Raw genomic sequence first — 11,089 nt, forward strand, 5'->3', positions numbered from 1 at the left:
TATTCAATTGGTTGAAAGAGGTGACAATTCATGCAACTGCTACTGGTGACGATTTTAAACTTGCTGTTTGATTGGTCAGTCATGCCTGTCCATCACCTACAAATCGGTTAGGTTGAGTTGTGTTGTGACACACGCTCTGTTTTGACGTGACGAGGGAAGGTTGAGTGTTCATAAGCGACACGTAAATTGTAAGTAGCCTACTTGCAACAATACATTTATTGTTCAGTGGCAAGCACAGTTTATTTGTGTTTTGCTATTGAACGTGTTCTTTTTATTGTAGTTTGCTAATAGAATTTGTAGAAGTGAAGGTCGCAGTACATTCGGCTGGGTTACAGTACCGGTCTTCTGATCACTAATTTAAATGACTGAGATTGGTTGTTTTCCATGCTCTCGTGCCTTGTTTTAAAGTGAGTTAAGGTACCACTATGTGCCCATTATGTCTTTTTAATTCGTATTTGAGGTGTTTAGTTTGCGATAGACTCGCAACTGTTCTGAACCAGTCTGACAAAGGTCGTGGAGATCTAAATTCGTTTGCATTATGCGACAATGTCAATACTAGACCTTACGAAAATGAACCATGGTTTTATTGTAGAAAAAGTGTAGTAACCCTGTGTTTTTTCTTTCTTTCTTTTTTTTTTTTTGGCGTAATGATTACCATTTGTATAGCCACAGTTTTACTACAAATACCATGTTTAAACTATGGTTAGTGTAGCAAAACCATAGTTAATTTGTGGTTATCATGGTTTAACTAATAACCATTAATTTTTTTGGTTTAATTTGTAGGGTAACCATAGCTAATTTTCGTAAGGGGTGACTAGAAATATCAGTGCCCTTTGAACTAAGAGAGTATAAGTATTCTCCTATTTTGTTTAGTGAGTTTTATTTACATACATACAATTGACCTTCTTGTTATCTTATCATCAATAAGAATCTACTATTAGAGAAATATTTTGAATTAGTTTTCATGTGTATTTTAATTGAATTGAATTTCATTAAAGTTTTATTACGGACATGCGTACGCGGCGGCCATTGTAAGTCTGTAAGACTGCAAGTGCTTATGAACTGTTCCATTTGGGACAAGGCCTTAGGCTGTGTTTTACTCACCCCAGAGGCAGTTACCCTCTGGATATTCCAAGCTCCATCATTGCAGTCAGCGGGTGTTGCAGTGCTTCAGTCCAAAAGAAGTGAAATAAAAAGTGGCCATCCATTATAAAAAAAAAGAATGTGTCTCACACGGCTCTGGGGGATGAACAAAGGCCTCCTGTAGCGAATCCATGCACTTTTGTAATAAAAAATATCCATATTCAAAATGTAATAATCACTTTAATCTAGCTTGCACCGACAGTTGTACATGGAAGCAGCTCCGGGCTGATAACGTATGATGTCAGTGTTGTGCATGTGCTGGTGAGTCTCGTGAAAACCAACGTTTGTTAACAGGAGCAAAGAAAGCAAAGTTTTCTTACTTTAGCAAAGGAAAACCAGTCTCCTCTTGGCTTATAATGAAATCCTCTGACATTCTTCTTTACAAATTCTCATTTTGTACTTCTAATTAGTGACCGTTGTTTTGTTTTGATCTCACCACTGCCTGAAGTGATGCACGCACAAAGCTGACCTCATACGTCATCCATCCATAACTGCTTTCATTTACAACAGTGAGCGCAAGCTAGATTAAAGTGATTATAACGTTTTGACTATCAATATTTTTCTTCCAAAAACGCAACGATTCGCTACAGGAGGCCTTTGTTCTCCCCCCGGAGCAGTGTGAGACACTCTTTCTTTTTCTTTTTTTTAATGGATGGGCACTTTTTATTTCACTTCTTTTGGACTGAAGCACTGCAACACCCGCTGACTGTAGTGATAGAGCTTGGAATAGCCAGGACAATTTTAATATAACTCCGACTGGATTCGCCTTAAAGAAAGTCATATACACCTAGGATGCCTCGGGGGTGAGTAAAACACAACCTAAGTTTCATTTTTGGGTGAACTAACCCTTTAACATGCCTCTCTGAAGCAAACAGCGCAAACATCATTTCACCGGGGGGATAAATGAATGAAAGCTATGACAGAAGAGGAGTTACGTCATTATATTTAAAGTCTCCAGCATCGATATTTTACCAATAATTAAAAAAAGTTACAGTGACAGTCATTTATTACTTTGTGTCAGAAGTGCGCATCAGTGATGCTAAGTCCAAATGTTTTTAATTATTTTACATAAAATGAGAAAACACATTTGTTCAGTCGCAGCTGCTCCATTTATTTGTAATCACAAAAATGCATAAAACAACTCAGTCCGTTTAAATTCAATGGCATACACATATAACACAACAGAAAAACATTGGTAAACCCATGTTTGCATCAACTTCTTTAGAAAGATGGAGAATTCATATAAATTTTCAAAGAAATAATATAATTTGAGGATATTCGGACGATGTCCTGTTGCATATAGACTACTGTTATCCTTTCAGCCACAATGTGTGAGATGCAAGAGCATGTCAAGAGAAGTAGAATAGTAATTAATTATGAAAATAATTAATGGACATCACCAAAGATTGGGTTTCCTCTTTTGTGATGCCTTGCAAGGCCTTTACTGCAACTGACTTCAGTTATTGTCTGTTTGTGGGTCTTTCTGCCTTTTGTTTTGTTTATGAAGTGCTGTCCAATCAACTTTGCTGCATTTTGCTGAATCTGGGCTGACAGTATATCCATATACTGGTGCATCTCAGTAAATTAGAATGTCGTGGAAAAGTTCATTTATTTCAGTAATTCAACTCAAATTATGAAACTCGTTTATGAAATAAATTCAATGCACACAGACTGAAGTAGTTTAAGTCTTTGGTCCTTTTAATTGTGATGATTTTGGCTCACATTTAACAAAAACCCACCAATTCACAATCTCAACAAATTAGAATTCTTCATAAGACCAATAAAAAAAAGAAAAAAAAACATTTTTAGTGAATTGTTGGCCTTCTGGAAAGTATGTTCATTTACTGTAGATGTACTCAATACTCGGTAGGGGCTCCTTTTACTTAAATTACTGCCTCAATTCGGCATGGCATGGAGGTGATCAGTTTGTGGCACTGCTGAGGTGGTATGGAAGCCCAGGTTTCTTTCACAGTGGCCTTCAGCTCATCTGCATTTTTTGGTCTCTTGTTTCTCATTTTCCTCTTGACAATACCCCATAGATTCTCTATGGGGTTCAGGTCTGGTGAGTTTGCTGGCCAGTCAAGAACACAAACACCATGGTCATTTAACCAACATTTGGTGCTTTTGGAAGTGTGGGCAGGTGCCAAATCCTGCTGGAAAATGATATCAGCAGCTTCAAAAAAGCTGGTTAGCAGAAGGAAGTAAGAAGTGCTCCAAAATTTCTTGGTAAATGGGTGCAGTGACTTTGGTTTTCAAAAAACACAATGGACCAACACCAGCAAATGACATTGCACCCCAAATCATCACAGACTGTGGAAACTTAACACTGGACTTCAAGCTACTTGGGCTATGAGCTTCTCCACCCTTCCTCCAGAGTCTAGGACCTTGGTTTCCAAATTAAATACAAAACTTTTTCTCATCTGAAAAGAGGACTTTGGACCACTGGGCAGCATTCCAGTTCTTCTCCTTAGCCCAGGTAAGACGCCTCTGACATTGTCGTTGGTTCATGAGTGGCTTAACAAGAGGAATACGACAACTGTAGCCAAATTCCTTGACACGTCTGTGTGTGGTGGTTCTTAATGCCTTGACCCAGCCTCAGTCCATTCCTTGTGAAGTTCACTCAAATTCTTGAATCGATTTTGCTTGACAATCCTCATAAGGCTGCTTCTCTCTCGGTTGGTTGTGCATCCTTTTTCTTCCACACTTTTTCCTTCCAGGTGTTTTGAGTTGATTAGCTGATTGGCATATCACCATATTCTAATTTGTTGAGATCGTGAATTGGTGGGTTTTTGTTAAATGTGAGCCAAAATCATCACAATTAAAAGAACCAAAGACTTAAACTACTTCAGTCTGTGCATTGAATTTATTTCATACACAAGTTTCACAATTTGAGTTGAATTACTGAAATAAATGAACTTTTCCACAACATTCTAATTTATTGAAATGCACTTGTACACTTCAGAATTCCTTTGACCGCATGATGTGGGTTCAGATCAACAGCTTCCAAAAGCAAATGGCATTTTCTTTTGCTATAGTGTGTCAGAAAGAAATATCAGTTTACATTTCCAAACATTCATTTTGCCGTTTTGCTATTTGACATTTGATCTCATCATCATCATCATCATCATCATCATCATCACCTGGGGCAAAAGCTGCTTTAAACGCAAAGGATGGTCACACCAAATTTTGACTTTAATGTAATAAATATAAATTTATTGATAAAGAAATCTATTTATGACATCATATTTGACAGCATCCTCATTTTACAGCATTTTTACACAAATGCTTAAAACCTTTAACTGTACTGAAGCTTTGCAGGTAGGTTTCTTTAAGAATCTTGGAAACATTGCCATTTCTTCTTTTAGTCTGTCTCAGTTTGTTCTGTTTCTTCCTCTCATTCGAGACAGACTGCATGATGATGAGATCTCTGTGTGGAGCACTGGCTGTTATCAGACTCTTTGTGCAAATAAAAATCTCAGTGGATTATTACAATTATTGGCAAAATGAATGTTGGGAAATGTAAACTGATATTTCCTACTGACACACTACAACAAAAGATAGAAATAACTGACTTTAAACCTGACTTAAAATTTGTTAGCTTGTGAAAGTACTACTGTTCTAATAATTTTGGCCACCACCTTGTTGTTTTTTTATTTTTGAACTGTACCACAGACAGTGCAAATGTACCATTTAATACCATGGCACATGAATATGGTAAGCTTATGTTAATGTCATATTAGTCTGTTTTTCCAGAAAAGTAGAAAAATTCAATTGTTATCTATCTGATTGTTCCCATATAGGTTTGAGTTTTTTAACCTGTTAGCAAAGCACTTCAGTTTACATTCACTTCCGTGTTCAATCACTAACTTTAACTTGTGCAGTTTTAAATGGTAATGCACAGCATTTATTGATTAATTTATTTCAGGGGAGTCCAGATCTTTTCCTGAAGGGCTACTGTCCTGCAGAGGTTAGCTCCAAAATTAAACACACCTGAACCAGATCATCAAGGTGTTCAGGATTACCAGGCTGCGTCCGAAATCACCCCCTATACTTTTAAATAGGGCACTAGTTGAGGAGACAGCAATGTGTAGTGGGATCTGAAACTAGTGGACATTATCAAGTGCATTCATACAATCTCGCAATGGACCCCAATAATGATTATACAACTAATGTTAACCATAGCACCCTTAATGTACTGTGATGGTCATGCTGAATGAGTTCCCACGTCTCGCCAGAAGATGGCGCCTGCAGCTGAATCATCATTTTATCCATCCGTTTTCCAACCTGCTTGCCCTATTTGAGTTCAGCATAATGTCATACAGGTATAGATTCTTTTTAATTGATTTTATAGTTTAATTAAGGTTTATACATGGTAGTTTTCATGGCTGAGTTAAAGATAAATCTTTTCATTACTAGTGGAGCTACCAGTTTGCTAAGATTCAAAATATTATTAAACAGCAAGCACAAAATATGCAAAAGCAGTAGCCCTTCTGGAACACTCGGTGTCTGAATTCGCTCGCTTGTGTTTTCATTAACTCTTTCAACTGGACTATATAAGTGGACTAATGAAGGAAATAGTGAATAGGGGTATAGGGTGTGACTAGAAACGTCCAGGCTAGTGTGTTGGAGCTGGTCAGAGTTATACTTGGCAGGATGCTGACCCTCCTGAAGCAGGATTGAACAATCATGATTTATTTAAAACGGTGACATTCCTTCATATGTTTATTTTTCAAAAACACTGATGCATTTTTAATAATCTACTAATGTTACTTTTCTCTTCACAATTGTCAAAAGTATGTATTAATTAAAATGGTTTCATTATCATTGTAACTTGCACATCTTAGTGATCTGTCATGTTCTCAAAAGGAAATACAAGAAATGCCCGTCCCTGATTTCTTATGTAACTGGAGCTCTCTGACATTCCAGCTGTAACACAGATGCAGTTGGAGAATGGCTGGCAAATCAAGTGCATGCAAAGTTCGGAATGTGGATATCAACCCATGCATTGAGGTCAGGCAATGGAGTTTGTGGCTAAATAACATGTTAAATTTCATGTGAACTATATATGTTTTTTGTCTAAATATATTTAAAATTGATGTGAAATTTTGCACTGTGTTGCATAAGTGAAGAGGTAGCTATTGTAACTGTAATAAGTTTTAGTTTAGTTAACTACATTGGCAGTTATATCATGACCTATTGTAAAATGAGATTTGTATTTTAAAACTTTTATTTTCTCTGTGTTTGCGTTGACATAGGAGAGTGATGGTTCTCAAAAATGTTTGGATGCATACAACTATGATAAGAGCATGTGTTCTGCATACTTCATGAGGTATAAAAACTGCAGGAAGTACTGGGTAAGTATACAGACACTAGGACTCATGAGAAAAAAAAAACTTACTAATTTACTAATCTGATATTTCATAACCATATTCTGTAGAGAAATGTACCAATTTGAAGAAAGAAGGGAAAAAAAAGTGCATAAAAAATTAGCCTTGCATGGGACTCTCCAAAATGTAGGATTCTTCTAAGGATAAAATGGTTTAATTATGTTTGTGAATGCCCGGGTTTACCATAGATTTCAGCGTAAATTTCTGGGTAAGGATAGTCAAATCTAGCCTAAACCATGAAGTACTGTGCACAGCAAAACAGAATCATAATGCTAGGTAACTTTAACATGCACTTTGATTCTGATTCTAATACTGCAAAAGACTTTTTGTCTGTTATGGATTATTTTGATGTATCACAGCATATTGATTTCCTCACGCGTTCACATTTTCATACTCTTGATTTGCTTTGCACTGTTGGTATTGACAATGTTGGTGCTCAGGGTCATGAATTGGGCATCTCTGATCATAAACTTATTGTCTTTTGTTATCTTCTTCCCCTTGTGTAACCAAAAACAAAAACTACTATATCTTACCTTAACTTGAAATCTGTAACCACTGTCAGTTTTTCTGTTGCTATTGCTGCCTCCCTCATCTGCATCCAACCTCCTGAGCCCTGATGAGATATTCTCAACGTATAATGAAACTATTTGTAATATTTTGGATGACCTTGCTCCGCTAAAAACTAGAACTGTCGCTTCTGCTCACTCCTTTCCTTGGTTCACCTCTGAACTTGAATGTAGGCGTCTTAAATGACTTTATAAGACATTATAAACTTTATAGTGCACGCTACTGCTTTTTCAGATTCAGTAGTGAAATATAAAGAAGCACGCTCTACCTGTCTCTCTACTGTCATTAATTTAGCCAAGTGCAAACCTAAAGCTCTTTTCTCAGAGATCAACAAACTTGTTAAACCATCGTCCATAGTTATTAATGTTTTTTTTCCTACATAAAATTTATATCATTTTCAAGACTTTTCTCCATCTGTCTGCATATTTACCCAAATTGGGTTGTTTTTTAGAGTGTATGGCGGGTGGTAGGGCTTTCTGTATTATAGGCCCTAAGCTGTGGAATAAGCTGCACCATAATATTTGTGCTGCCTCCTCTCTCCAGACCTTTAAGTCTCAACTTAAGTCATCTATTCACTTTTTTTCTCTAAATAGCTCATGTTCTCCTCTGCTTCTCAGTTTCTCAACTTCTGTCTGTATGACACATGACCACCTTGACATAATTGATGTTCATCATTCTTGTTATTTATCAGTAGTTCTTTGTTGTCAACACTTGCTTGTCTGAATGTCCCCTCGGATTGTCTGGTGTATTTTGTTTGCCTATTGCTTGTATTATTTTGTGAAACGTCCTTGGGCTCTTGACTGTCTAGTGCATTTTGTTTGCCAATTGCTTAAATTATTTTGTAAAGAGTCCTTGGGTTCTTGAAAGTCGCTATAAAAATATAACTTATTATTATTACTTACCTGACCAGAGGTTAAAGTTCTTCAAAAAAAGTACATAGTCCATTCTGGCTGTTCTTTTTATTATTATTATTATTATTATTATTATTATTTTTTTTTTTTTTTTTATGAGGCTCCGTTTGTAGTTATAACTTTCAAAGAAGGCAAAAGTAACAACAAAAATAATAAAAGTAAATAATAATAATAATAATAATAAACTCATATTTAATTGGTTGCAATACAAAACAATTAATGCACTATATAAGGATAACACAACTGGTATACAATTGAGCAATTTTGGACACCGCAACGGAGTCAACAACAAGAGCAGATTTTTTTTATATAAAGTGATAAAATATATATCATGATAATGATTTTGGCCATACCATCCAGCCCTAGCCCGATCCCCATCTGATCTCCATCCTACTGAGACCTAGTCCCAATCCAATACTCGTATTTTTCCTAGTGTTAGGTGCACAGTTTACGTATATTTAATGGTATTGAAATCAATCCAGTTTTTAATCCTGACGAATAATCTGCATTTCATTAATAAAAATCATCTTATAGTTGTCATGTAACGTAAACAAACTTAATATTAAATATTTTCATTTGGCTTTTACCAATTAAGCTTTTTAACTACTAGATTAAACTAAAAAATGTCTTTAGAAATGGCTCTTATATGTTCCCTGAACAGTATTGTAGATTTATGACGTGATATCATATTTTGATCCACTTTACCAAAAGTGAAAGACCACAGTATACTGTAAATCAAACAGATGTCTACCATGAGCTTCCCAAGCTGAGAGTGGTTCATCACCATTTTTTTTTTTCTCTCACCACAGTCACTTTGGCTTCACTGGTGTCTTGTTGATATAAACATTTTCTGTTATGCTGCTCTAAAATGCCATCTTGTGAAAAGTACTAAAGAACATACTCTCCTCCCCCATATTTCACATTCTCAGCATGGTGTGATGCTGCAGCGTAGGCGTGATGGAGTAAAGCCTGATATGCCAACCGCTGAGGAGCGAGAACAGATCATCACAGCCCTTGGAGGGAAGCCCTACTAACTGCACAGTAGCAGTTAGAACATAAGTGTGTTTGGACTCAATAAAACAAATTTCTTGCAGAGGAGACACACTATGAATCTATCCTTCTGGTTTTATGAAAATGTATTTCAGTCTTGTGAGGAAAGGGATTAAATGTGTACTTGCGTAATTTCAGCAATTATGTAGTTGTGTAACAACTAATGCTGTGTTTGTATGTACCATACTGTCGATGGCAGGCTATTACAGCCTAATTTAATGTATTCAATTATTAAAAATAGAACATATTTTTAATATGTGTGGGTGTTGTGTCATATCTGTTTTATCTGTATAGTGCTTTTCACAATACACATTGTATCAAAGCAGTTTTAGAGAAATTCGTAATGTTAATGACTAAATGTCCACATTTAGCAGTTGAGAGAGGGGTGATAGTGATGTTTACATAAGGTGAGGATATAAACAGTTAAGCAGTAGATTTCTTATATAGTGTGTGTGTGTGTGTGTGTGTGTGTGTGTGTGTGTGTGTGTGTGTGTGTGTGTGTGTGTGTGTGTGTATATAGCTTTATTCGTGTATACTGTTTGTATGCCGATGAAGCTGCATGTCTTTCCATTTGCAAGTTGGAGTTAATTTAGTGTGCAGTGATATGGAAATCTATGGAAAGGTTTCATTAAATTATTAAATGGTGTGATGATGAACAAAACTGTATCACTACCAAAGTTATATGAGGCGTATATATCATTGAGTTTAAAACTGGTCATATCACCTACATGATCATCTAAGCAGTTTAATTGTTATTCCATAATACTTGTACAAGATTCATCATACATAATACAACATAACTTGAGTTTCCTATTATGCAGGCCACAGGGCAACTGTGGCAAGAAAAATTTGATGTTGAATAATCAAACCAAAATTTATTCAGACACCTTCAACATTTCACACATTATCACATTTATTCGCTATAGTTTAGAAAATGGTAATAAAATATGACAGGAACCCAGAGTTAAACTGTGTCAGAACATATTCATCTAGATAATGTCAGATAACTTTGATAGAAAGGTATGTAATTAATTACAATCCACCAAAAATTGCATTAGCATAAGAAAAAACAGTTTTTTTTACCTAATGTGTTCCCTGGGAATCGAACCCACAACCTTTGCGCTGCTAACAATGCTCTACCGCTGAGCCATAGGAACACATACATAAATGAACACTTACATAAATTAACTCTAGTGTCCTACACCCACTAGAAAAGAAAAAAATATATATATCAAAGATTACATTTGGTGTCTGAATAATTCCCTCCATGTAATCTTCTGAAATTGCTAAGATTGTAATGGAGATACTAGGAATGGTCCTCGCATTTGAGCAATGCAGATACCCAGATGAGTCTGGTGGATGATGATCGAGCTGGTCCACCTGATGCATCTCCCTTATCATCACTAGATGTCTCCCTGTGTCTTCCAAATGTGCCTTCTTCCTCACAAGATACAGGGATTGCACAGAGCACTGAACAATTATGTTCTGTTCGTTGTGTTCAGTTCAGATTTTGTCTGCCTTGTTATCTAGTTGGTCACTTTTGTTGCTCTGTTTTCTCGCCATTTGTTAATCACCATGGTTACTGAATAATTTGATCACATCTGTTAGTATTCTACATTCATATTACATTTACATTTAATCATTTAGCAAATGCTTTTATCCAAAGTAACATTCAAATAAGGAAACTGTAAGTAATCAAGCCAAAAAAAAAAGAAGAGAGAAACAATATGTAAATGTTGTGACAAGTCCTGGTTAGTCTAAATCAGTATGTATCAAGGTTCGTATATAATATAATATATGCAGCAAGGTTTATATATAATAAATAAGATGAATACAAAGTAGATAGAATAGAAACAGAATAGAGAGTGCTAGTGTTAGAGAGTCAAGTTTTTTTATGAAATAAAAACAAGTAGATACAATAGAAATAGAATAAAGAGTATTGGTGTTAAATGGTCAAGTTTTTATAACAAATAAAAAGAAAAGAAGCACATAGAATAGAAACAGAATTGAGAGATCTAGTGTTAAAGGGCC

At 35.8% G+C, this 11,089-nt stretch overlaps 1 protein-coding gene across 2 annotated transcripts; it reads left to right on the forward strand.

The window, feature by feature from the left end:
• The first annotated feature begins 57 nt into the window (after positions 1 to 57).
• Positions 58 to 9,314, forward strand: chchd7 (coiled-coil-helix-coiled-coil-helix domain containing 7). Of its 2 annotated transcripts, none has more exons than XM_019082700.2 (4): positions 58 to 188; positions 6,070 to 6,153; positions 6,399 to 6,497; positions 8,938 to 9,314. In XM_019082700.2, exons 2-4 carry the CDS (start codon positions 6,094 to 6,096, stop codon positions 9,040 to 9,042), a joined length of 264 nt encoding a protein of 87 aa, XP_018938245.1. In that variant the 5' UTR covers positions 58 to 188; positions 6,070 to 6,093; the 3' UTR covers positions 9,043 to 9,314. The 2 variants fall into 2 exon arrangements, with proteins under 2 accessions (XP_018938245.1, XP_042584358.1); XM_042728424.1 differs by lacking the exon at positions 58 to 188 and adding an exon at positions 4,413 to 5,465.
• The last annotated feature ends 1,775 nt before the right edge of the window (positions 9,315 to 11,089 follow it).

Source organism: Cyprinus carpio, chromosome B7 (assembly GCF_018340385.1).
Source record: "Cyprinus carpio isolate SPL01 chromosome B7, ASM1834038v1, whole genome shotgun sequence".
In the NCBI taxonomy this organism is placed as follows: Eukaryota; Metazoa; Chordata; class Actinopteri; order Cypriniformes; family Cyprinidae; genus Cyprinus; species Cyprinus carpio.

Coding starts and splice junctions, on each gene's coding strand:
- chchd7 (XM_019082700.2), top strand. CDS start 6,094: ATGGCTGGCAAATCAAGTGCATGCAAAGTTCGGAATGTGGATATCAAC. Junction 6,154..6,398: donor ATATCAACCCATGCATTGAG/GTCAGGCAATGG, acceptor GCGTTGACATAG/GAGAGTGATGGTTCTCAAAA. Junction 6,498..8,937: donor AAAACTGCAGGAAGTACTGG/GTAAGTATACAG, acceptor TCACATTCTCAG/CATGGTGTGATGCTGCAGCG.